We start from the raw sequence: 24056 nt of genomic DNA on the forward strand, positions 1-24056 counted from the left end.
CCTGCATGGCTTCCACTGAGGAAATCTCCAGAGAAGCCAGGAACAAGACAACTTTGACTGTTGTGCTTAAGATTTTGAAACAGAGTAATTTTAAGAGATTGATATTGTGTGCAGCTATTGCTCCTTAATAGTCTGATCAAGAATACCTCATGTAAGTCTGTACTGATTTTCTCCAACTCTCATTTCTCAGTTCAGAATACATTCATCTAATCTTAGCCCAATTAGATCATTGTGCCTTCTGCCCTGCAAAAAATATCACAATTCTTCAGTATAATAAATGTAACTAAAAGTGTTCCCTCAAAACCTGCCCTGTTTCTGCTCTCAAATGTAATTTCCAATTCCTCTGTAGTCAGCTCTGGGATTCCCAAAAATTCCCAGTTCTTCCGTCTTTTTTAAAAAAAAAAACACAAGATAGTCAGTCACAAACTAACACAGCCAAACAAGCTATATTTTAAATCTCCAGTTCCAAATAATTTGAGTATATAATTGTATTTTATGCAGTTTCTTCTATAAAATCCATAAGAATTCTTAACATCACCTGAGAAAATCTTTAAGAATCCCGAGATAACACTTCTATAGTGAAACAACGTTCTCTTTAAAAATTAGAAGAATGCTGTAATTTTTCAGAACTACTAAGACAGTATTTAGCTCTTATGATAGCTAAAGCTGTGTTTCTTCTTTCTTTTGGGGGGGAATGGGGACTAGAAATACATTTTAGTATCACTTATCAGAATAAATAGGTTTTTTTTTACTTCTTAAGGTAATATTTGTATACTTTAAAGTACATATTAATTTTATCATTCATAATACACTGCAATCTAAATATTTTTCTAAAAGTGCCTATGTCTGAGTGTATGTATAAAAATCAGTTATTAGTTATGTGTCAGGATTGTATATAAAGAGCAGCATTCAACAACACAGCATAAGATAATCTAATACTGAGAGTTACAACTGTACATATTTATATGTTCCCGTTCTTAGCTAAACTTAATGGAAATTGAGTTAATTAAACCATTATAAAACAGGGCTGTATTTATTAATAGATGCCCTGGTGTTATAGGAAAAAAAAGTAGTTATGTATCACAAAGGCGAATGCAAAAATGTTAGGAGGTAAAACATTTTCATCCACTGGTACATGACTATTTAAGTGTATTTGAAATTCTTACTTTAAAATATTGGGGGGGAAATGCACATTTACAGCTCAAAGGGCCATAATCCTTAAACTGATTAGCAGGGCTCTTCTGATAGGATAACCATATTGTGTAAACTTAAAATGGAGGCACAAATACATCAGGGATATAAAGATCTCTTTCCACTGTACACTTTTCACTATTTTATACTGAATAACATAAACAATGATTAAGCAAAGCTAGAAGAAAATAATCAGCTACTTTTTTTCAGATTGTTTCTTTAAATCAAAATACTGCATGTCAGAGGCTAAAACTACCATGACACCTTCTTTTCACTTAGCTACACTCAAACCTACTGTGCACAAGTGGATAATTTTTAAACAGATAATAGAATAGACCCAGTACTAAATGTAAATCCCGAGTCATCAAATGTACAGATTAATAAATGGAACTATTAAATTGTATTGCCCTAGGTCTATACTGAAATACTTTCTTAAGTCAGTTCATATACCATTTACAATTGTTCTTAGCTTGGAAGTGCATTGATTGAATATATCCATAGCAAAAAAGGCTGTGTTAATCTCTCTAAAACAGATACTGCAACATATCCTGATTAGTTTTCCTGGTTTTCCTAAACTTCACAAGTTTATGGCTGCCCTTTGCTGGGAGCAGAAGGCTTAACCTCCCCCTCCCCCCCCTTTTCCCTTTCCTGCTTTTTTGTTGTTGTTGTTGTCCTACGATGGGTAAATACCAAGCCAGGCTATATTTGGCTGATCTAAAAAATAATCCTAATTTTCATTATGAGAATATACACTGAAATTGCAATCTCTGTATAACCTATTGCAGATGAGCAGCTCTTTCATATATGCTTTGTTTCTATGATAAAATCCAGCTTGTTCTCTGTTTTAATACAGAAAATAATTTAAATATTTAAAGCCAGATTATATATCAGTGGAATGATATATAACGGTCAGTTGGCAGTGTAATAATGTATCCCTTGAAGGATTTTAATTCAAGCCTCTCTGACGTGTTCTTATTATAGAAACAGTTTCAGTTATATTGGCTGAGTATTGTGCTTATGCTGGCAATCTCCTGAGTTACTCTGTAGCTGGCAAAAGAGGTTAGTGTATACAGGTCATTTTGAAAGATATACCTAACATCTGAGCTAGTGGGGAGAGCCATGGCTTCTTGTCTCCTACGTAAAATAATACACATAGATAAAGAATATTTGCTTATGGATTTAGCTCTGCTCATCAAAGGTATGGCTAACCTCCTATTGATACTCAGCAAATGCACAAAAGGCTAAATCCTTATTCCAAATGAGAAATCCTCAACCAATTGCTTATTTCAGAGTAGATGATGACTTTCAAAGAGGGTTCTTAATCAGTGGTATGTATAGACCACAGGTTACCTGAAAAGATTGTAGGATGTGGTGTAAGCCACTGATACTCTTAATTTCTAGACTACCATACATAATATAGTAACAGTTATGCAGTCTATGACCATAATAAAATTGAACTGATTGATAATAAGAGAATGCCTGTAAACACACAAATGTCCTTCTTGGGGAAAAGTGTGTGTTTGTATCGTGCTGGTATCCAGGTTTTGCTAAAGTAACTAGAGACCAAAGTCTGAAAATCATTCATTTACAGGATAATCTGGCCATTGCAATTTAGCTGTTGTTCATGATGATGAGGGTTAGTCTGTAACTAAAGATGTCAATTCTGGTATCTTTTGAGCTATACAGCAAGGTTCCTGGTCATTCATTGATAGAATGAGTATCAAGGAATTAATTCACAGATGGCTAAATATTGTCACTGTGTTCCTTGAGGGATATCAAGTACACTGCAAAAAAGGACCTGTCAAAAATGCCAGTATAAATGTTAGAAAACCAGTGTTATTTTAATATGCCTAACTAGCTCCCAGCTCCAAATTTCACACTGTGGTTTCTATGGTTTCAATTACTTCTAGTTCACACTGTGAAGGTGATAGAAGGGGACACTCATCTGGCTCCCAGCTACTGTCTGGACTATAATCCTCTTCTGAACTTAGCTCTGCTCCTTCTTCTGTGTCTTCATCACATGACTCTACATAATGAGCCCCAACAGCATTGATCCCAGAATCCTCAGAACTGGAAGGGGATGAGCAATGATCTATTTTTGGTGTGTTATTCTCTCTCAAAATTAAGGCATTGCGTGTGGGGACCTCCTGGGGCTTCAACTTATAGGAGAGAGCAGGAGGTTGCCTCTGCACATAACACATCTTCCCATTGATGCATTTCACACGGTAATTGTCAATAAAGAGGTCTGAAATTGTGCAAAACCGTGGGGAGTCTGGTGGTAATGGAGCTTGGAAGACAGGTGCAAACTTCAAAAAGTGTTCTGTGAGGGAGACAGCTATCTGAATAGTGTTTATGGTTCCTCGAGGCCGAATAGGTATTTCAGTACTTGGAAGTTGTTCTACTGGAGTCATAGGCTGATAAACATATTTACCTGAAAAAGATATGAAAAGAATTATTACAATTAAAATTTACTTTATAGAAATTAATTAGATCATGAAAAAAGTGCTATTGAATGCCAGATGCCGAAACAAGCTTATAGGCCTCCTGAAGGCATCTGGCTGGCAGCTCCTTAGCTTTTTTCCACACACTTATCATTTGTTTCCTCTCAGTCAAGAAAATAAATATTCTATAAAATAGTAGATTCCCCCTTCCGCCGGCCCCCCTGACATTCTTTCATTTTAGACAAATTGTTATACAACTAAGCCTTTTGTCAGTGTTTTTTTTTTCTTTATGCCACCAGTGGTGGTTGTGACTGCAGTTGTTAACAAGACATTTTAAGACAGGAAATGAAGAGATTTTAAAGCCGTGAAAGCCACTGGTATTCTGATAATTAAGCCAAGTAAGAGGAAAATAGGATTGCATTGACTATACCGTATAAAAGCATGATCAAGGAAAAGGATATTGAAATAAAAAAGAACCATCAATCAGTTGCAAAAGGCAGCTTTTCTTGGAACAGCTTACATTCTGGGAGGATTTGCAGAATAAAAGAGAAAGAACTGGAGAAAATCATAGAATACAAACACCTGCAAATAGGATGCCTGTGGCAACAAAGCAAATATACTAATTGTAACAGGCACCTCAGATGCAATCCCAAAACATCAGGAACACCACTTAATGCGTTCATCAATTGACAAAATCACCATCAATTGCAAAAGGCAGCTTTACTCGGAACTGAACATCCTGAACATATACCTTTAATGCCATCAAGCAAAATCTGCCTATTCCTGGTCCTTGGGAAGGGCTCAATACAATCTAAATACCTGGCTGACTGTACAGTGAACACAGAAAGAACTGGGAACAAATAATTTTCTGTTGATATTTCAGGGTTCTCTGTCACCACCAGAGTTGCTCCTTGACTAGCAAGTAATGCCTACCAGGGGAGCAGATTCATAACCTGGAGCTCCTTCTGGCCTCCCAGCCCCTGCTGGAACAGCAGCTACGTAGAAACTGTGGCCAAAGAGGACTATGCCCATGTTTGGTAGTGCGTGAGTTGCAACTTGCAACTCTACCTGAGGTAGAAGTGTTTACCTACAGTAACTCATGCTCTTATTATTACCTAGCTGGGCTTCTGTAACATGTTATATTTGGCTCTATCCTTAAAAACTAGTTAGAAATTACAATTGGTCCAAAATGGTCTCACATGCTTTCTGGCATTGTCAGGAACATATAATATTGATTTTGCAGATCTTTCATTGGTTGTTAATTGGTTTGCAGGTACAATTTAAAGTACTGGTATTAACTTATACATCCCTTTAAGACTCAGTGCCTGGATATTTGCAGCATCACCACCTCCAACCAATATTGTCTGAACAATTAAAGCAAAGGGAGGAACACTGTTATTGTTCCCACATTTTTGGGCAGTGTTCGCTATTGCAGTGAAAAGGTACTGCTTTTCCATGGTACTTTGACCCTATGGAACAGCCTCCTGGTTATATTCAGAGTAGCCCCCTCCTTGTTGATGTTTCAGAAACTTTAAAAGGCAGAGTTGGTCTTCTCCTAATTTGATCATACCATTTTTACTTTCTGTTTGTACTGTTTGTAGCTTTATGTTTTGACAGTATAGTTTTATTGTGTCTATGTATATTATTACACCATGAATGTTTACTTGAGTTTTACAATCTGTATAAGCAGCTGAGAATCTCTGGATTACAGTTGGAGTAGAAACATGAAAAATAAATGGAGAGTAGGAGTGATAACTTCCAGAATCTGGTAGCAAGAATGATAAACTCCGCAGAGGCAGTAGTAGTAGATAGAGTTATTGCTGATTTTTGTTTCTTTTCAATAGAATCACATACTTCTGCTTATGTATGTAGCCCTTCTTATTATATGTTCTAAAAAAAACGTTCAATACCTAGAAGGAAGTAATGCCAGTGCAAGCAACATTATGTAAAGCACAGAAAAGTATAAAGTAGTAGTATTTTAAAATAAAATAATAAAGGGTGATACAATAAAAAGAAAGGGAAAAAATAACAATGTAATTTACACAAACGATTGCTATATTTCTCTATATCTTCACCTTTTTAATATAATTTTATTAAAATGTTTAAATAAAAAGGTAAAGACTGAAACAAGCAATATAAAGTAAAGAGGAAAAAAGCAAAGAGAAAGCAAAAAGTGCAAGAAAAAAGTTCAAATTAGAAATGAAAGAAAGAATAAGATGCAAAGAAGCGGCTTCTGAGGGTTTTCATAAGCAATTATAAATAGAACTCACTCTATAAGGTTACATCAAACCTGTACTATTATTTTTATAATCTGTCCTAATCATCAAAAACCTAAATCCCAAAATCATTTTTCTAATTTTATCCAGAAAGTCTGTAAGTGGCTATCAGTCACCAATAAATGTAAATAATAACTTTTCCCCAATCAACAAAATAAATTTATTAATATTAACAAAATTGTGTCAACATTTCTCTATACCTTCCTATCCTTACAAAGCATCCCTTTTTCCAGGATGTCCAAACATCAATTCATTTAAATTTCTTCACTTCTCCTTGAATATGTTATCAACTTCATCCCAACATAACTTTCATTATATTCCTCTTCCTCTGAAACCATTTGGTCTTCTTTCATTAATTTGTTTTAGGGTTTGGTTGTCATTCATTCTATCTAAATAATTAAATGAACTCATTGCATTTATTTTGCATTGGTCCCTCACTTTTATATCTTCAAACCACATTCAGAAATTATTATTTTATTTTATATGATTTGATTTAACACACACTGCTTAATAACATATTCTTACTGGGTTCATTTTTTTGGTTTCTCCTAACATACAAAAAACATACGTCTACATAAAAATTGGACAGAATCATAATTCTGCTCAACATCTTCCCAGACACACTTAATAAATTGAACCTCCTGTTCCTGAGCTTTTTATATTCACTCATGCTCTCCCCAATCTCTCAGAGCAGTAATCACATTCCTCAATCATCAAATATAAATAATCTTGACACACATATTAAACAAGATACACAGTTATAAGCAAACCACATCCATATGTCAACTTTTCTTCAATTACAACAGCTATGCTTGTAGTCTTAAAATTAATTGTGTATGGCTTCTTTTTCAATATTTTACTTCTTGGATACACTAACACATTTGCATCATTCTTTTTAGTTCTACTCTTTTTTAATCCTGTTTCCATGTCTAACATACTCCCAGCAGGCATATCCTCACTTCAGTTTCATAATATTTTTTTTACATTTTAACTCTAGTCCCTCTGCTGAAGTATTTAGTTCTTTCATCCACTTCCAAAAGTTTTTTTTTCATCAAAAATGCTGTACTGTATTTTATATGCATCATTCAGTTTTAACAGTCCTTGCTCTCTTTGACTACTGTGTGTTCTTTGTAGCTATTCTTTCTTTTTCTTCCTAGCATTTTGCCACAAGTTCAGGTTTTATTTTTCCCTTTTCCTGGATCAAAACCAAGTGTCACTGAGCCTCACTCTCTCATGGCCTGAGACAGAACAACTGGTCCAAAGTCACCTTGTTGACTTCCATGCCTAAGGTAGAATTAGAACTCATATTTTCTTCATTTCTTACCTAGTGCCTTAACTACTAGAATACCACTACTAGTCTTTCTACTCTGCAGTTCTCTCTACATAGAATACACAATGTATTTCTCTTAAACTTAAACATTAAACTTAAACTTTAACATTTTTTTTCATATTTCCATTCATTCTGTTGGGTAATCTTTTAACAGGTTTTCATACAAGAGTCATAGTTTCTCTTCCTGTTGTCCTTCTGCTTTTATCCCAAATTTCTTTCACTTCCTTTTCTTCCACGTCCCTTTTTTCATTCAGTTGTATCCATAACACAGGCAGGATTTCCTGCTGACAGGGCACAATAACAGTCCGTTTATGCACATTTTGTTGGAATGGCACTGAAATTGTTTCACCCCACAGTTCAATAGAAGGCTCCAATTTTATAATTATTTAAAATAACTGTAATTTTGCACGGTACTTTTTAAATTTTCAGTAGAAAAGCTCCTATCAATAAAAAGAATTGTGTGGGTATTTTATTATTCTCCTTTTAATGGATTTTCTGAAAAGAAAACTGATGGAAGAAGCAGGGGGAAAACTGGGAGGGTTACAGATGGAAAACAACTTTGCCTGAACCACTGTTAATTTTTGTGAAAAACATAGAGTATTTGTGTAATAAAAATCTTGTGAGGAAGCACCTGTATAATCATTAAGCCTACACAAATAATGGAGCATACCGGCTAGGGAATTCTGGGCACAAAAGTCTACACAACTTAAAAGTTGCCCAGTTTGACAAACACTGATATAAATTGTCCACATAAATGACAATTATCTTTATTCTTTCATGATAAGAGAAAGATGACAATTGACTATCTGTGTACCATCCAACAGATGGCACTACACATTTTATTTCAGATTGGTAAAAGTGCATTCTACACGATCACAGTTCCTTCTTTTTGTTTATAACTGAAAATGCTACCCTTTGCTTTTAGGGAACATTTGACAAACATGTGATATGGAAAAACAGACGTTAAAAACTGTAATATATATAAAACAAAAAATGTAGCTTAGTGCAGGTACCTAGAAAAACAAAATAAAACTATTCTTGTCTGGTGGCAGGATAACGAAGCGGCTACCAGGCAAGAATCACTGGAAAATAGAAAGACGTCCAAATGCAGGGGTTCACCATCAAGAAGACCTTGTTGTCTAGTTGTCAGTGGGATATTCTGATGACCGAGGGCAGCTGGTAGAATACATTTTGATAATGACCCAATATAAATGCATGCTCATTCTGATATTGTAGAATTTAATAGAAACTAAGGGTATGTTTTCTGATCTGACAGCGGAAGATGACACTGAGAACATACTGATTTAAAAGTAACTCTAAGAATAGCAGACATATGGCTACGGCTTGGGAAAATCTGGGTTTGTTTATAAACCCCTCCAATAACTAGATAGATAAGCAGAAGTTAATTACTACTATCTGATTATTTAAAAATGGGCAAATATTTACAAGTAATTGGAAAATAAATGCAATTTGGAAGAGTATGCTTTTTTCCTAAAAACAACTTTTTCCCTGAAACATATCCTACCTTCCACAAGTCTTTTGTAATTTGGCATAAACGGGACGGAATATTTTTCATAGATGAAAACTCTGAGATTCTATGATGTTTAAAAGGATCGATTAGATTATGGTTCCTTATAGAACAGTGTTCTCCTCCCACTTCTGCCCTGCAATGAAAATATTGTTTTCCAACACAAACATGATAAATGCAGCTCTGCTTCCTTCTCCATAAACAGATGTTTTGTTTTTCTGTGTGGAGAAAGCACTTCAATATTGCCCCTCTAGACCCACCGGGAAAAAGTTAGAAAATAACCCAAAGAAAATGCGAATTACTGTTTGTGCCCAGAGCAATTTCCATAATATTGCAGATAACACTTTTGAACACTAAAGTGTACAAGCCTGAATTGGAAAACGGTGGATAATTTTATGTCTCCAAAGGAGACCCTTTACTTTTTGGATTGAAGATAGACAGCAAACAGGGAGGAAAGGGGAGGGGGCTTGTGGGAATGTGAAAATTGAGAAATTGTATTGTTTTGCACATGGACTCCATTTCTGAATAGTGAGACCTTTTAGGGATTCAAGGGTTCACAAGAGGTCTAGTTTCCTTAGAAAGAGTCACCATAAATATATGATGTAGGCTGAGTTAATCAACTGAAGCTTCACAGCATTAGTTGATAAATTCCAGTTTCCCATTAATAATTATGGCGAACTTTTAATGCTATTGGATTTCAAGCATTTAGCACACTCAGCTCCCTGCTGTCTTCTGAGATCCAGTTTCAGAATATGTGAACTTCCTATAAAGTTCTATTGCCCATCAAAGCAAGAGGGGAAAGCATAACAGCTCATTTCTATAATTACCTTCTTGGACCACTCTAGTTCTCCTTGAAATGTTTGCAGTTATCAACTAACTTTTGAGGCCCTAAAGCTCTATATAGTCTCCGGTGAAATTTTTACATTACCATAATCCCTTGTAAACAAAACAGGTAAAATTAATGGCATAGTTTGAAGCAGAAAAAAAAAGATGGACTTAACTTTGATTTAATACAGTTTTTTAAAAAAGATACCCGATATATAGGTGAAATCAATATAGATTATCTCCCTTTATATTATAGAGCCCCGCAGGAGGGGAGGAAAAGAAAGAAAAAAAAAAAAAAAAAAGAAAGAGAGGAAAAAAAAAGAGAAAGGGAGGAAAGGAAAGGGAAAAGGCGAAGGGGGAGAAAGAAAGGAAAAACCCCCGGGGGGGGAAGCAGACCCGGGGGGGGGGGGGCCCCGCCCCCCCGGGGGGGAACAAAAAAAAAAAAAACAAACAAAAAAAAAAGAGGGAAGAGAGGGGGGAGGGGGAGGGGGAGGGGGGGGGGGGGGGGGGGGGGGGGGGGGGGGGGAGGGGAGACGCGGGGGGGGGGGGGGGGGGGCCCACGGGTCCCCGTTCCCCAAACAAAAAAACCCAACCCCCCCCCGAGAACCACCCACACCCCACACCCCCCCAACCCCCCCCCGGCCCCCCGCCCCCCCGGCACCCCCCGGCCCGGCCCGCCGCCGGCCCCCCGGCCCCCCCCCCCCCCCCCCCCCCCCCCCCCCCCCCCCCGGCCCCCCCCCCCCCCCCCCCCCAGTACCCACTTTGTATGACCAAATCCCTCACTCTAAGCCCATACTACCTGTGGCCTTAAATTGTATTACTGTAGGTACATGCACTGATTACCTATACAAATCCTAGAAAATAGACAATTTTCTGTATCAGTGGGGTCTGTATGATATGGTTAGGGCAGGACTCTTAAAATTACATCAATAGTTATTCCCTTTAACATATTCATTTAAAAAGTCTCTAATATTTCATTTTCATGTATGCAATACTGAAGAAATTGGAGATAAAACTGATTTCGCCCCAAACATAAGGTCCCATGAAAACATCCTTCGAAGTGTAGCATATCTCTTATAAAATGATGCTTGTTTGCTCTCATACACATGTCACATACAGAACAAAAGCATACCTTTTCCTTAACAATATTTTAATTATATGGACATGATCATAGATGTAAACTGTTACCTTAGTTATTAAGAGACAAGTCCAATTGAATATAGCAGGATTGCTATATAAATCTATGAAGTTTAATATAATGATTCCACTTACAGTGCAATTTTTAACATATCTTTTCAGAATAAAGTCAACTGAGACCTGCTTTGCCAGGCTACATACATGGGTGTGCTGGATGAGGTCACACAACAGCACAGGGCCAGATATCAGTATGCTGAAACCCAATAATTTGAGCATTAATTGACAAAAATGAAATGCTTGTCTTTTATAATAATAATAATTATTAATCAGATTATCTCTCAATAAAAGTAAATCCAAGATATAAATATATACATACCCTAAATTAATATATTCCAATACCATACATTTTAACTATCCATACATTACCTTACAATATCTTTGAGGAATCTTCAGATGCATTTGAGTAAAGTAGCAGGGTTGTGATTTCTTATTCCACATTATGGTTTCTAGAGCTATGAATCTGAATAGCAAAAATGCAACATTTATGAAAAAGTAGGGCAAGAGGCTGCCTAAGTGCAACATAAGTGTGAAAAGAATTTCCTTGTTTATTCAATCAAAAAATCCATCTGTTCTGTTACCATGGCCAGTTAGTATTACCGGTACAGAAGGATGATAAGTATTACAACCTTTTTATTTTGCATCATTTGATATTGCCATCTTTGTGGTAAAGGTAAAGTGTTTTAATATGTAACTTGTAAAATAAGATCTTATACATTTGTCTACATTTGAGAAATCATGGATATGTGAAGAATCTTAAGAATCCTTGCAGACATCTTTATTGTCTCAGCAACAGACACATAAAATTAAATCCAAACTAAAATGTTAGATGATCACAAGTGAGATTCTGAAGTAAAAATTAAAGACATTATATTAATTCACATTTCTATTGTTTTATTTTCTTTAGTCATGTTAATAGTTTCATGTCATGACTGGTTCTGCTAAATGCTAACAGGGTTTTACCATGACCTCAATCTGTTCAAAATATTCACCAAAAAATGGATAATTTAATAAGAAAATATTTACATATATTTCAGAAGTGTTTATCTGAATGTAATTTTTCAGTGTATCAAAATAAACATATTTTCAAATAATAGTAGAGTGAAAAAGTAATTAATATGCCATTTTGTAATACTGAGGCTCATTAACTAGTAGAAGGGAAGGGTTTAAGGAAAATACCATTGAGCCATTATATTATACATTGAATGAAGAATCACTGCATTTTTTTAATACAAGCATTTCAATCCAGGTAGCAGAAGTGAATACCATCAAGTGAATAATGAACTGATGTGTGGTGAGAATGTTCCCTGCAAGTCTTAAAATGCATTCATTCTTGAAACAGACCAGATAGCCTTTAAAATATTTCCTGAACTCAATTTTATACATGTGAAAAATGCTTTCTGAATTCACAGTTGCTAAATATCTTTGCAAAGTAGGTTCTTTAATGGTAACCTTAGTATGATTATAAAATCATAATAACATCCCCCAAACTTAGAAATATATTAAAGTGTCTCTCTGTGTGTATATGTTTATCGGTGTGTGTGTGTGTGCGCATGCCTGTACATGTACTGTATATATGCATGGATAGATGAGAGAGAGAGAGAAAAAAAACAAATGCCTTAACAAAATAACAGCTATACATGATTGTATAATTGTATTTGTTTTACAATTAAACAAAGTAATGTCTAATATGAAATTCTTGAGTTGCATAAAGTTGAATATGTTAAAAGGCTGCTTTTTACTAATGGATTGATAAAAGATATTTGAAAAAGTTAGTACAGGAAATGTATTAGTTTTTTGCATACCATTGTGTTCATTTACCAAAAAAAAAAACCCTGGTTCTTACTTGGAGAAAAACCTATTATCAAACTCTAAAGTAAAAATCAATGCATTATGTAAAATTAATCCTCCTCTATGGAAAAATGAAATGGAGGTTTGATTTTAATCCTTGATTTTGTTCCACATCTGTTCATACTTGCCACTTGTACAACCCCACTTCCTTTTCCTTCATCATAAATGTAAACGGAAGTACAGAATAGCATAAGCAGGTGTGAGCTGTGAAAAAGATATTCACTCGATCAGTTAAATTCTAATTAATTCCCAAAAGTTTCCACATTCAACTTGCTTCCAATTTATAACTACTATATACGTTCAAGAATCTGCTCAGCAATATCATGGAATAGCTTAATGAATTTACAATATTATTATTAGTCGAGTGTGTAAATTATTGGATGGAAACATTGCTATGAATTACCTTCCAAAATATTATCAAACTATTGCCAAAAATATTTCTGCATTGCATTAATAAGGTAACATATCTATGTTACCTTATTAATGCAATTAATTGCATTTTTCATTGTTTCAACCAAAAATATACTTTTATGAGAGCTAGTGTGGTATAGTGGTTGTTTGTCTTTGAACAAGCCACTCCCTCACCACTTAGTCTATCTCACAGGGTAGTTTTTGTGAGGGAAAAGTAGGGGAGGGTATGCTATGCCCTTCAAGAAAAAGGGTGGGATATCAATCTAACATACCAAATCAGATTTTAATAACACATATAAATTAAGAATCTACCAGTTAGAAATACCTTGCACTGGTTGGAAATTCTCAGCAGAAAAAGATTTTTGGTAGCTGAAATAAGAATTATTTGCTCTTTTAAATAACTGTTAGACAAATTATGTTCTAAAATTTGCTCAAATAAGAGCTTTCTTTCTTTAATAGCATGAATTGAAAAAGTGCAATACACAGACAAAGATGTGTTTCAAAATTGTCAGGTGATTATTAATATTTCAAAAATTACCTTACACAGCTATTTCTAATAGCCTAAATACTATAACAGAACTGAGTAGATCCGAACAGAATGAAGCATAACATATTTTGGGGGCAATCTTTCCTAACTTGCTATAATAGATAGAACTTCTATAAGGAAAATATCACTGAAAAATACACAGAAAATATAATCTGACACATTTGGAGAATAAAGGCCACTCTAAGAGATAAAAAAAATATATGTAATACTGTAACAAAATCAAAAAGTGTCGAAGTGCCCTCTGCAATAGAGAACATTCATTATGGGAAACCCATTACATCCAGTGAATTGTAGTACTACAAGGCAAAAAATAAAATAAAATACAAGCCTGCAAACATTTGGGGCCATTCTAAAACATGCAAAGATTATTGGTTATCTCAGATTCTGGAGACCAAAAATATATCAGAAATATCCTAAAGTGTATTCCTAGCATAAACCTCATAATCCAAGAACGGTAATCACTGGTCTTCCAAACCTTCATAAACAGCACCCCCCAGCAGCCCTTCAAGATTAAGGATGCTGCGAAATGCTAGAGAGTTACACATTTCCTACTCTGCTACAACTCAGTAGTAAGTTTGAGCTTTTAGATTAACTACCTATATTGTTTCATGGGCTACAGACTGTAAATCAGGTGCATTGGGTGTTTTTATTGTGTTTGGTTTTTATTATTGTCGTGAGCCATTACAAGATAGGCAATCAAAAAGTATTTTAAACAAATATTTACAACATAGGATTTCCGTATAAGAAATGTTCCATACCAAAAAAATCAGAAAACATCACCATGTCAGAAATGCTGCACATAAATAGTAGGATTACAGTATAGCATCTTCATGTTTATAAAGCACACTTATAATACCTGGGAGATTAATTAGCAAAATGAGATAAAAGCTTTATTTCCATCTGTCTTTCAGTTTAACTCCAACCATCAACTTCTGTTCTATGATTTATTCAAATATTAAAAAGTTCTAATTCTAGTTTGGTTTCAATTACATTTCTAATTATAATAAATTAAAATTGAGAGATCATTTCAAATAATATGAAATTGGTCCCAAATCACCTCTTAGTTGATAGCAAATATCTCTCTGCTCAGCATACCATGGGTCCAGATGGATTATATTGCCAGGCTATAGGCATGCTGAGGCCATATAATATGAAACTAACATGCAATTTTCTAAAAAAAGACCTGAAAAATTTTATGGAGCCCTAAAGGCAATATATATTAAAATTGTAAAATTAGTCAGGCATAGCTTTGTCCCCCCCCATTCCCCCCCCCCCCAAAAAAAAGTAAAGTAAAAATGTTCCTTTGCTATCCCTTGAAAACTTTCCAAAACTAATACCCAATTAACTCCAAGCAGAAAAATTAATTGTAATTGAATAAATACATACATATATTCTGATTATCTATTACCCACATCTGGAAATTGTAAATAATTTCTTGACTAAAAATATATTTAATTATGCAATATTCCTGAGGGGACTGTGTTTACGTGCTAAACCCATGAGAAGATTTTATAACTATTTGCATCTGTTTTTCTCAAGAGGTTAAAAGAAGAATCAGAAATCTAAGGAAGACTTTGTGGTACTTCAAAGTCTTCCTTGGATTTCTGAACATTTTCATCTCCTAAGGGAACCTTCTTCACATATAAGATTAAAAACAAAACCCAACCAACCAAACCCAAAGTTTTAATTGAATATTATTATCTTTCATTTTCCCCTGAAGTTCCTAGAAAGTGTTGCCTTTGTATAACCCTGTAAGAAGACATTTGCATTCCTTGCTGTTTTTGACCTATAGTTACAGCTGTGCTTAAGCCCTGTTTCTTCCCCAGGGAGGGATGCAAAACAGGACATATCATTCTATACATCTATTTTTGCCTCTTCACTGGCAAACCCTCTCTCAAGGCTCCGTCCTTACAAAAATATGTGAACAGACACATGGAATCTATCCCAGAAATAAGAGAACATGTTCCAATTCAAAATTGAATAACATTATTGCTTCATTTAGTTCAAAGTCTTTACAATTCCTGGTAATTGTGCTTGTGTTTGGGGCAGGCCTATTTTCTAGCTCTTCCAAGAAATGAGAGGGGCATAATCTGGACCACTATAGATACCATTTTGCCTCTCTCTGTTTTTGATAAAAATCAACCCTAATTTAATGGCACATAATCAGTTGGTCTCATTGGAGTATAGTACTACCAAAAGCAAAAAGCCAAATCTGACATAATTTTTGTTGTGAATTCCACTTGGATATATATGGTAAAAGAAAACCTGAGATGTTCTTAGTGAGTAGATGCAGGAGGCCTGTGCAGAAATTCTAAATCCAGTCATATATGGGATCCCTTGTATTGAATGCTTTCACACAGCCTTGCCTTACAGGAACACAATTTGGATTTTAGAAGATGCCCATCCTGCTGTGACTATAAGTTCTTGAAAGTGGAGCAAATAAACTCAGCCCTTTGATCAGAAGCATTAAAGCAGCAAATTCAGGTAAGTTTGATTGCTTGATAGCCTGCAAATAAAAACATTATCTTGAGCAATCAAGTGAACACTACTATGGATTACATAATTCATTCTTTGAAGAAAACTGGTCTGCTCAGAGTTTAATGCTGAACATAGTACCAGAAAGGAAGATAACATATAATTCAAGAATAGTAATCAATAGGATACTTCTGCAATCAAGACACAGGGAAGATGTCAAATTTCATCCTGCCCTTACTCATCATCTCAGAAGAATTGTATGTTTTATTGCCATTTGCTAGCATATCGATGCACTACTAGAAAAGAAAAACTGATGAAAACATAAGAACACCAAAACAAGTAGAAATTCAGATTTGGACAGGTGCAATTAACTGATAATTGTATACTTTCTTTTGAGATAGGCAGCTTTCAGACAGAGGCAAAATAACTTCTAATTTACAAATGAAAAATACTTTAAAAAACAGAAAACAAAATAATGTGTACATTATTATAATTTGCACAAGTCCTAGAATTTGAGTCTAGCAGATGATGCTGTGCCTATGAATGGGGAGAAAACCTTTGGAACTTTGAATGAGAACAATGGCATCCTTACAGAGAAAACATAAAGTGCTATTTATCTGCTGCAACAAGCCCCATGCTCCGACTTCCAGTTTTCTGGCTCTGGGCAATGAAGTGGCTACAGCAAGCTGCTGACATTTGGTTTGTGACTAGCTCCAGACAGATAACATTGCTTCTGTTTATTGCCATTTCCCCTGCAGGTAAAGGTGGGGAATAAGTTATATGTTTACATTTTGTAACTCCCCCCCCCCCTTGGTGTCCCATCTTTTACTCTAGTCTAGATGATCATAAACCATTAAGGAGCTATCAGCCAATTAGAAAATTTAATCTCGACACAAAGAAAAGATGAGCCAACAACATTCTTTATCTACATTCAAACTAAGGGAATCAGGGAAAGCAGTAACTTGAAAACTAGAGAGCTAGTATTAAGCATAAAACCATTCTATGACAATCTCAGACCAATTCTTCAAGCTATATATCAAATTACATATGCAGCCACAGAAGAGATGTGAATGGCCTTTTTCTTATAATCCAACATCAAGCTTCCCTTACTATTATTTACATTATTCTATGCAAACTACAACAATTGGCTCAAGGTTTAGAGTGCTGCAATTCCCATCATCCCTCAACGTTGATTAATACTGATTGGAGCTACATCAGGAGGGCCGCATATGTTCTCTAAATAAAGAAAAGAATTGAATGGGGAAAAGCCCTTTTACGGCCCTTAGTGCTGAAGGAGGACTCTACTTGTCTAATACAGGAATTTATGACTTCAGCAGTTATAGTATAGTGTAAAAAAAAAAAAGTTAAGCTGCTTCTGATAGCTATGGGTGGCTTAACTAAGTGGTTTGCTACCTTTCATTGCCTCCCCATCAAGATCTAGCGAAAAGGTAAATGGTGAAGAGGAGGAATGTATTCCTTAAGTAGCGGGTGCGTCTTCCCCGCTACGACGCTGCGCGACGATCGGGGCCCCGGGATGCCCGCAGCACTCAGCCGATCGCGCCGCGCGATTGGTGCGATCGGCGCTGAGCCCCCCCGCTACACTTAGACGTTTTACCTACCTACCTACCTCCCCACCCACCCAACCCCAACACACCGCAGATTCAGTCCACTCCTTCCTTAGCTTGTCTTCGTCCAAAGCCCTCAGGAGAAGGCTCTTTCCCGGGAGAACACAAAAACCCATCTGGGCTCCTGAGGCCACTGTGCTATCTGTCACGACGGATCCCTCGTCAAATCTTCCCTCCGGGCATCAGGGCTTCGAGACGACGGGGACAGAAAGCAGGCAAGAGCCCAGCTTCCCCTCGAAGCGGTGTGAGGAAAAGCCCCAATCCGAAGCCCACCAAAGGGTTTCGGTTCTCCCCCTCAGGACTACCGAGGGGATTAGCCGAGCTCTCCCTTTTCCCAAGGCTCCACACATCTCCGCCCGCCGCCTCGCCACGGATCTTGCAGCTTTCAGCTCAGGGGTTCCCTACAACAGCGCGGAACATCTTGCAGGGCACAGCAGCTTGCGGGGACCCGCCAAATCCCTCCTTCTCCCGGTTTGCTTTCTCCCATCCCATCCGCCGCGCCCATCCCAGCCCCCTCGCCCTCGGTACTCACAATGGCACCAGCCCAGATGGCAGCACCAGTGCAGACGGAAGCAGCGGCCGTGACTGTGTGTGGCGCACAGCGACAGCCCATCGCAAGGCTGAAAGTCGGGTCTTCCAGCGCAGCTGCGGGCCAGCGCTTGAGCCTCGTCCAGTTTCTCGCTTTTCCCGACCAGAAGAGAAGCGGCAGCGACGCTGGCCGCCGCCCCAACCCCGCTCATAGTGGTGCCGCTGCCGCCGCCGCCGCCGCCGCCTTCCTCTTACTTGCAGCCCGCTCTGAGCTCACGCCTTGTCGCCGAGTCACTCCCGCTTGTGCGCACACAAAGCGCAGCGGGTCGAGAAGCAGCGCTTCTTCTTGCCAGGGGAAACAAACGCCACGGGCTAGCCCGGCCCCGCCTGGAGCCACCTTGGCCAGCCGCCCAGCTCCGCCTCAGCCCCTGCCCCGGCCCCAGCCCGCCCCCTCCAGCTAGCGACGGGGCGGGGAAAACGAGGGAGGGGAAGTCAGCCGTGGGGACTCCGCTGAAGTGCTGCTCGTGAGCGGCGGGAGGAGGAAGGTTGGGGGAGGATGAGGAGAGCTGCGGAATCCTCCCCGGGAGATTAAAACCGGTCGGCGTTCCCCGCCCTCCCTCCGTCCGTCTGGAGAGAGCGCTTACAGACGGCGCCTGTGGGCGAGGCGAAAGGAGGGACAGATCGCAGCCAGTCAAAGGACCGGGGGGGGGGGGACTTTCCTCTCCAGCGAAGGGTCACTAGGGCGCCTCGCTCCCAAATTCACGCGGACCCCTCTTGGAAACCGTAGGCATCGCCCACTATTCACGTAACCCCAGGCCTAGATGGATCCTTCGGGATTTTAATATATTGTGACCAGTTGTTTCTCTTTTAATACACCCGCCGGGCACAGAGCTGCCGTCCAATGTTTGCTTCCCCACCTCCCCCTTTCCAATTTGCATCCATCTCCCCACCTCGGTGTCTGGACCAAATACCTGGATGTAAATACCTTCCTGTAGCCTTGCAAGAAATAAGGATAAATAATATATTTGCATGGTTTTCTTCTAAAAAAAAATAGATTTCATAAATGTGCCATTAGTGTTTAGGAATAAAACCATTTCTATTTGGCCAGTTGATAAGTCTTCCTCTTTGAACTGGTGGCATGGAGTGCACTGGAGCAGAAATCCAGAGGTTATGGAAATAGATAAATGCCATTACATAAACCTCCCTTAGTATATTATGCTCTATGACCTGATTCACCAGCACTTAAGCATCAGACTTCACTGGTGAGATGATGCTCGCTTGCTCCAGATGTTTTGTGTAGAAACCATTTCTGTACCATGAAGCTTTTCATAGCTATCTTTCTTTAGCTAAATTGGTTTTCATTAATGACTAACAGACAAGATAAAACAATAAAAGTAAACATAATTTTACATGCTTTAATTTAATTTACATAGACTGCAGATGAGAGATTAAAAGAATTCATATTACACACTTATGGTAATCCTGGTGCTGAAAGGGATCTGGGAGGTCTTCTAGTCCAGTGGTCGCCAATTGGTGGGCCACAGCCCACTGGTCGGCTGTGAGAAAATTTTGGTGGGCCACAGAGAAATCTCACCCCCAGAGCACCCCCACCCCCCCCAAAAGCAATTAATCCAGGCTGCACAGAAACACAAGGCTGCATAGCCCACATGGCCTGCAGGAACCCTCCCCGCCCACTCCTTATCTGGCAAACTTGTCTGGTAAATTGCTATTTTTCCTTTTTCTGACACAGCTGTTCTGCTGTGCCGGGAGATTTAGATTAGCTAGGAAGCAGGAAATGGTTGGATTTCTTGCTTTCTAGCTAGTCTTTAGATCTCCAGCTCTGCTTTTAAGCACAGCCGAACCTCCCTTAGGACTGAAGGTTCTATTATTCAGTGCAGACTCACAGCAAATTTGAGAGACTGAGCTAGCCGATGGCAGATAGATAGATCACTGAATGATTCTGTGAGCAACTCAATCTGCCCTGCTTTGCCTAATTTTGGGTAAAAGTTGCTCTTTTTTTAAATAAAAAAAATCAATATTTACATGCATGGTGTGTTGTGAGTTAATTTTGTGAGTTTGCTTGCTAGCAAATTTTATGAGTTTGCTTGCAAGCAAATTTTATGTGACAGACTGAGCTAGCCAATGGCAGATAGATAGATTTCTGAATGAATCTGTGATTCTGTGAGCAACTCAATCTGCCTGCTTTCTTTGCCTGATTTTTGGGTAAAAGTTGCTCTTTTTTATAAAAAATTCAATATTTATATATTTATATTTACATACAAGCCATGCCCAGCCAGTCACATGACCACCAAGCCACACTCACAAATTAGGCCACACCCACAGAACCAGTTAGTGGTCCCTGGGATTTAAAATTATGAGTTTGGTGGTCCCTGAGGTCCAAAAGCTTGGCGACTCTTGTTCTAGTCCACTCCTTGCCCAAGCCAGGCATCCTTACTTATACCATCCCAGACAAATGGTTGTCCAATCTTTTCTTGAAAAACTCCAACAATGGAGTAGCAGCCATGAATCAGAGAGGCAAGCGGTTTCATTAATTAATCATTTTCATTGGTAGGAAATTCCTTTTTATTTATAGGTTGGATCTCCCTCTGATGAACTTCCACCCATTATTTCTTGTCTTACTCTCAAGTGCTATGGAGAAAATAAATCAACACTCTCTTCCCTGTGACAGCCCTTCAACTCTTGGAAGACGGCTATCAGGTCTCCCCTAAGCTTTCTCTTCTCTGCCCTCAGCGTCTTTTTTTTGTATCATGGTGACCAGAATTGCTCACAGTATTCCAAGTGTGATCTCACTGCACACATAGAGAGATATTATTTTCCGTGATCTTGATGCAATTTAAAAAGGTTCTTCTGAGATGATGGGGCATAGAGAGACTTCATAGATAAGGATTATTATGCATAGGTCTTTCCTCACTTGCTGTGTCCTTTGTAGTTTTCCAGAAAAATACTTGTTTCTTAGGAGAAAAAGAAATGGATGCATGCCATTAATGGACTTTCACATAATCAGCATCCTCAAAATGTTATCTTTACCACAAACAAAACCAATCCTTTTTGCCCCTTCCAAAATATTTTTATCAATTTCCATGAAAATCACCTTGCATTTTCTCTGCTTTTTAAATTCCTTGTTCTACTTGGCTATATTCTTCACAACTATTGTTTTTCTGTATTACAACTTCTCCTCATTCCCTGCATTTAGCAGCAAGCAATCTTTCACCATTCCACCATTTCCCAGTGGCATAACTCCCTGTACTTCTGTCACATGATTTTTCAGTCTCTTCCAAGCAATTTCCATCATATTTCCTTATGTCAACTCTTCTTTCATTCCCCTGGGAGATTAATCTATCATCTAATCCTTTGTCACATAGGATGCATACCTTTTCTTTCTTCAGGTATTCTATTTTCATTTTTCCCCCAAACTCATTTTTTTAGCAAGACCATTCTTAACATTGCCAAAAAATGATGTTTGACATTCAGAAACATAACACTTTTGTATATTGCACTAATTTACTCCGTATTTCATGATGAATCCGGATATTAATTATGCTTTTAGATTGATATTCATTCCCTTGCCTTGGGTAAACAATAGATTTATGACTCGAGTATGTATGAAAATCCCATTTTTTAATTTCTGAATGGCCCAACACTTTTTCTGCATTCTCTGACCTACCCATCCATTCATGTTCATCTTGCAGAGTAACATTTCCCCTTAATCTTAGTCATTCAGAATATTGCATAATATCTCCCCAAAAGCATACTAGATGTCTGCCATTATTACTATTCAGTGGATCATAACAGGCAACTATCATCAACAAAGGAACTCCTACTTTCATGTACACCCACTACAACAGAATTCATATTTAATGACATACATTTTAGTTGTTACAATCACCTTCATTTGTACTACACCAGACCAGACCAACTTTTGATCTTGTTTTCTATGTATCCTGTATGACCAGATGAATTTATATGCTCTTGGTTCTAATGATTAAACAATATCATCTAGCAAGATGAGGAAGTATGCTTTCTCTATCAGTGCCACTGCCCTGTGGAATAATATCCCCAAGACATCCAAATGTCCATTATCATTTGTGCTTTTAACCAAATCTTGAAAAGCTGGCCTTTTCCTCATGGCATGGTCAAAGGTAGTTGATGGAACCCTTTTGGTTCAGGAGTGTGAGGAAAAGTTTTCATTGTTCCCTTTTGATACTGATCTTCCATTTTTTAATTGTTAAGATGCCCAGAACCATTACGGAGTCAGGTGATTCTAAAAATATGCTGTATCAACAAATAATTCAGAGCTTTTACATCTTTCCTTTCCTATCTCTTCTCCCCTTCCATTCTCTTTCCCCTCTCCACTTCACCTCACCATATGCTTGACACCTTTGGGACAAATGGTCCTGACCACAATCTTTTTCATGCAATCAGGACTTTTATCTAATTTTTCAATAAAATGGAAGAATACACTTCTTAATCTCAGCCATAGCTACACCATATGTTACATTCCCTGAAAACAATAGTTAGTATCAGGTAACTTTTTTCCCAGGGAGCTGCCAGCTTTTACTTGGATAGGAAGTAAAAATTAATGAAGTTCTGTACTATATTGATCTATCCAATCAATTGTATCCAGAAGGCTTCTCAGATGTCCAAGCAACAGAGTAGGGTCATGCCCTTAGGCCTCGTTCTTATAACACATATAGTACATATGTAATAGGTACAGCAAATAGGGATTAATTGACCTAAGTAATTAATTCACAGGGGCTTAAATTTAACTCCAAACTCAATCAGTCATAGCCAGGATTAAGTTAACTTCACTCAATCAAGTAATCTAGAATGGCTGACAATCACATTCCTCAATTCCATGACAACTCGCTGCTAAGGTCCTGCAGTTTAGAATGTCTTAAACATTGATTAGCTGCAGTGGGCAAGCCAGACCTACTGTTGCCTACCTACCAAATGAGAAAGGAAACGATGATGTAACCAAACCTTGCAAATACTTTCCTAGTCAAGAACACATATTGTACTGGCTCTTCACGGAGAAAGATTGTGATTTGATACTCTTAAAGTGGAGGATTTTGACCCTGTTCATAGGACCACACTATAAAAACTAGTAATAAGTGTGGCTGGTTAAAATGTAGTAAGAGCGAGCCTTGGAATTGGGTTTTGTATAGATATTTGTCTCATCAATAATAATTTCTGTGAGAAACAGATGGTATTTTGGGGGGTGGGGGGAGGAATAAACAGTTATCACATCATTTGGGTCTGAGTGTATGTATTTACAGTAAATGTTTTTGTAGTCCCAAATAACCTTTGTAACTAGACAAAGTGATCTTGAACAAAAATATTCTTGAAACAAAACCATTATTAGAAATTGCCAAGTATTTATCACTACACTGTTTATATAGATAATCTCCATTGGTACAGCAAGCATGTGTCAGAAGCATCTGTGGCAGGGTTTAGACTGAGTTGATATCTTATCCTCATTTTGGGGTGGGGTGGGGGGAGAATAGGCTATATACTTAGTAAATAAGTTATAAAGGATTGTGAATTCAGACACTGATTTTATGCCTTAGCTACTTCAAAAGCAGAGTACAAGGAAGTATTTCGAGCTGCAAGTGATCTCATTATCTTCTGCCAGACTATGGTGCAGATAATACATTGGACAACCTTCTCTGGGAATAACTGGGGAGGGGCATATGTCTGTTAACCGATTCAGTGTGTGTGTCAGACAAAGCTAATAGTAAATCACAGTATGAACAGAAACACCTTCAGTCATTCTGTCAGCCTTGCAGGATAAACCAGATAGGAATCACCTCAGA

General features: G+C 37.8%; 1 protein-coding gene across 1 annotated transcript; it reads right to left on the minus strand.

Moving 5' to 3' along the window:
- Nucleotides 1-402: 402 nt before the first annotated feature.
- Nucleotides 403-18851, minus strand: C4H3orf70 (chromosome 4 C3orf70 homolog). The gene is made up of 2 exons (XM_026701363.2): nucleotides 18227-18851; nucleotides 403-3622 (listed from the first exon to the last, which is right to left on the minus strand). The coding sequence occupies exons 1-2, from the start codon at nucleotides 18432-18434 to the stop codon at nucleotides 3066-3068; spliced, it is 765 nt and encodes a 254-aa protein (XP_026557148.1). The 5' UTR covers nucleotides 18435-18851; the 3' UTR covers nucleotides 403-3065.
- Nucleotides 18852-24056: the final 5205 nt, after the last annotated feature.

Source organism: Pseudonaja textilis, chromosome 4 (genome assembly GCF_049901715.1).
Source record: "Pseudonaja textilis isolate UNSWEBS1 chromosome 4, rPseTex1.2, whole genome shotgun sequence".
NCBI classification, from domain to species: domain Eukaryota; kingdom Metazoa; phylum Chordata; class Lepidosauria; order Squamata; family Elapidae; genus Pseudonaja; species Pseudonaja textilis.

Bases quoted from the DNA above. Each gene is read 5' to 3' on its own strand.
- C4H3orf70 (XM_026701363.2), bottom strand. From the start codon at position 18,434: ATGAGCGGGGTTGGGGCGGCGGCCAGCGTCGCTGCCGCTTCTCTTCTG. The intron at 3,623-18,226 runs GTGAGTACCGAG...TATCTTTTTCAG, and splicing joins CCATCTGGGCTGGTGCCATT to GTAAATATGTTTATCAGCCT.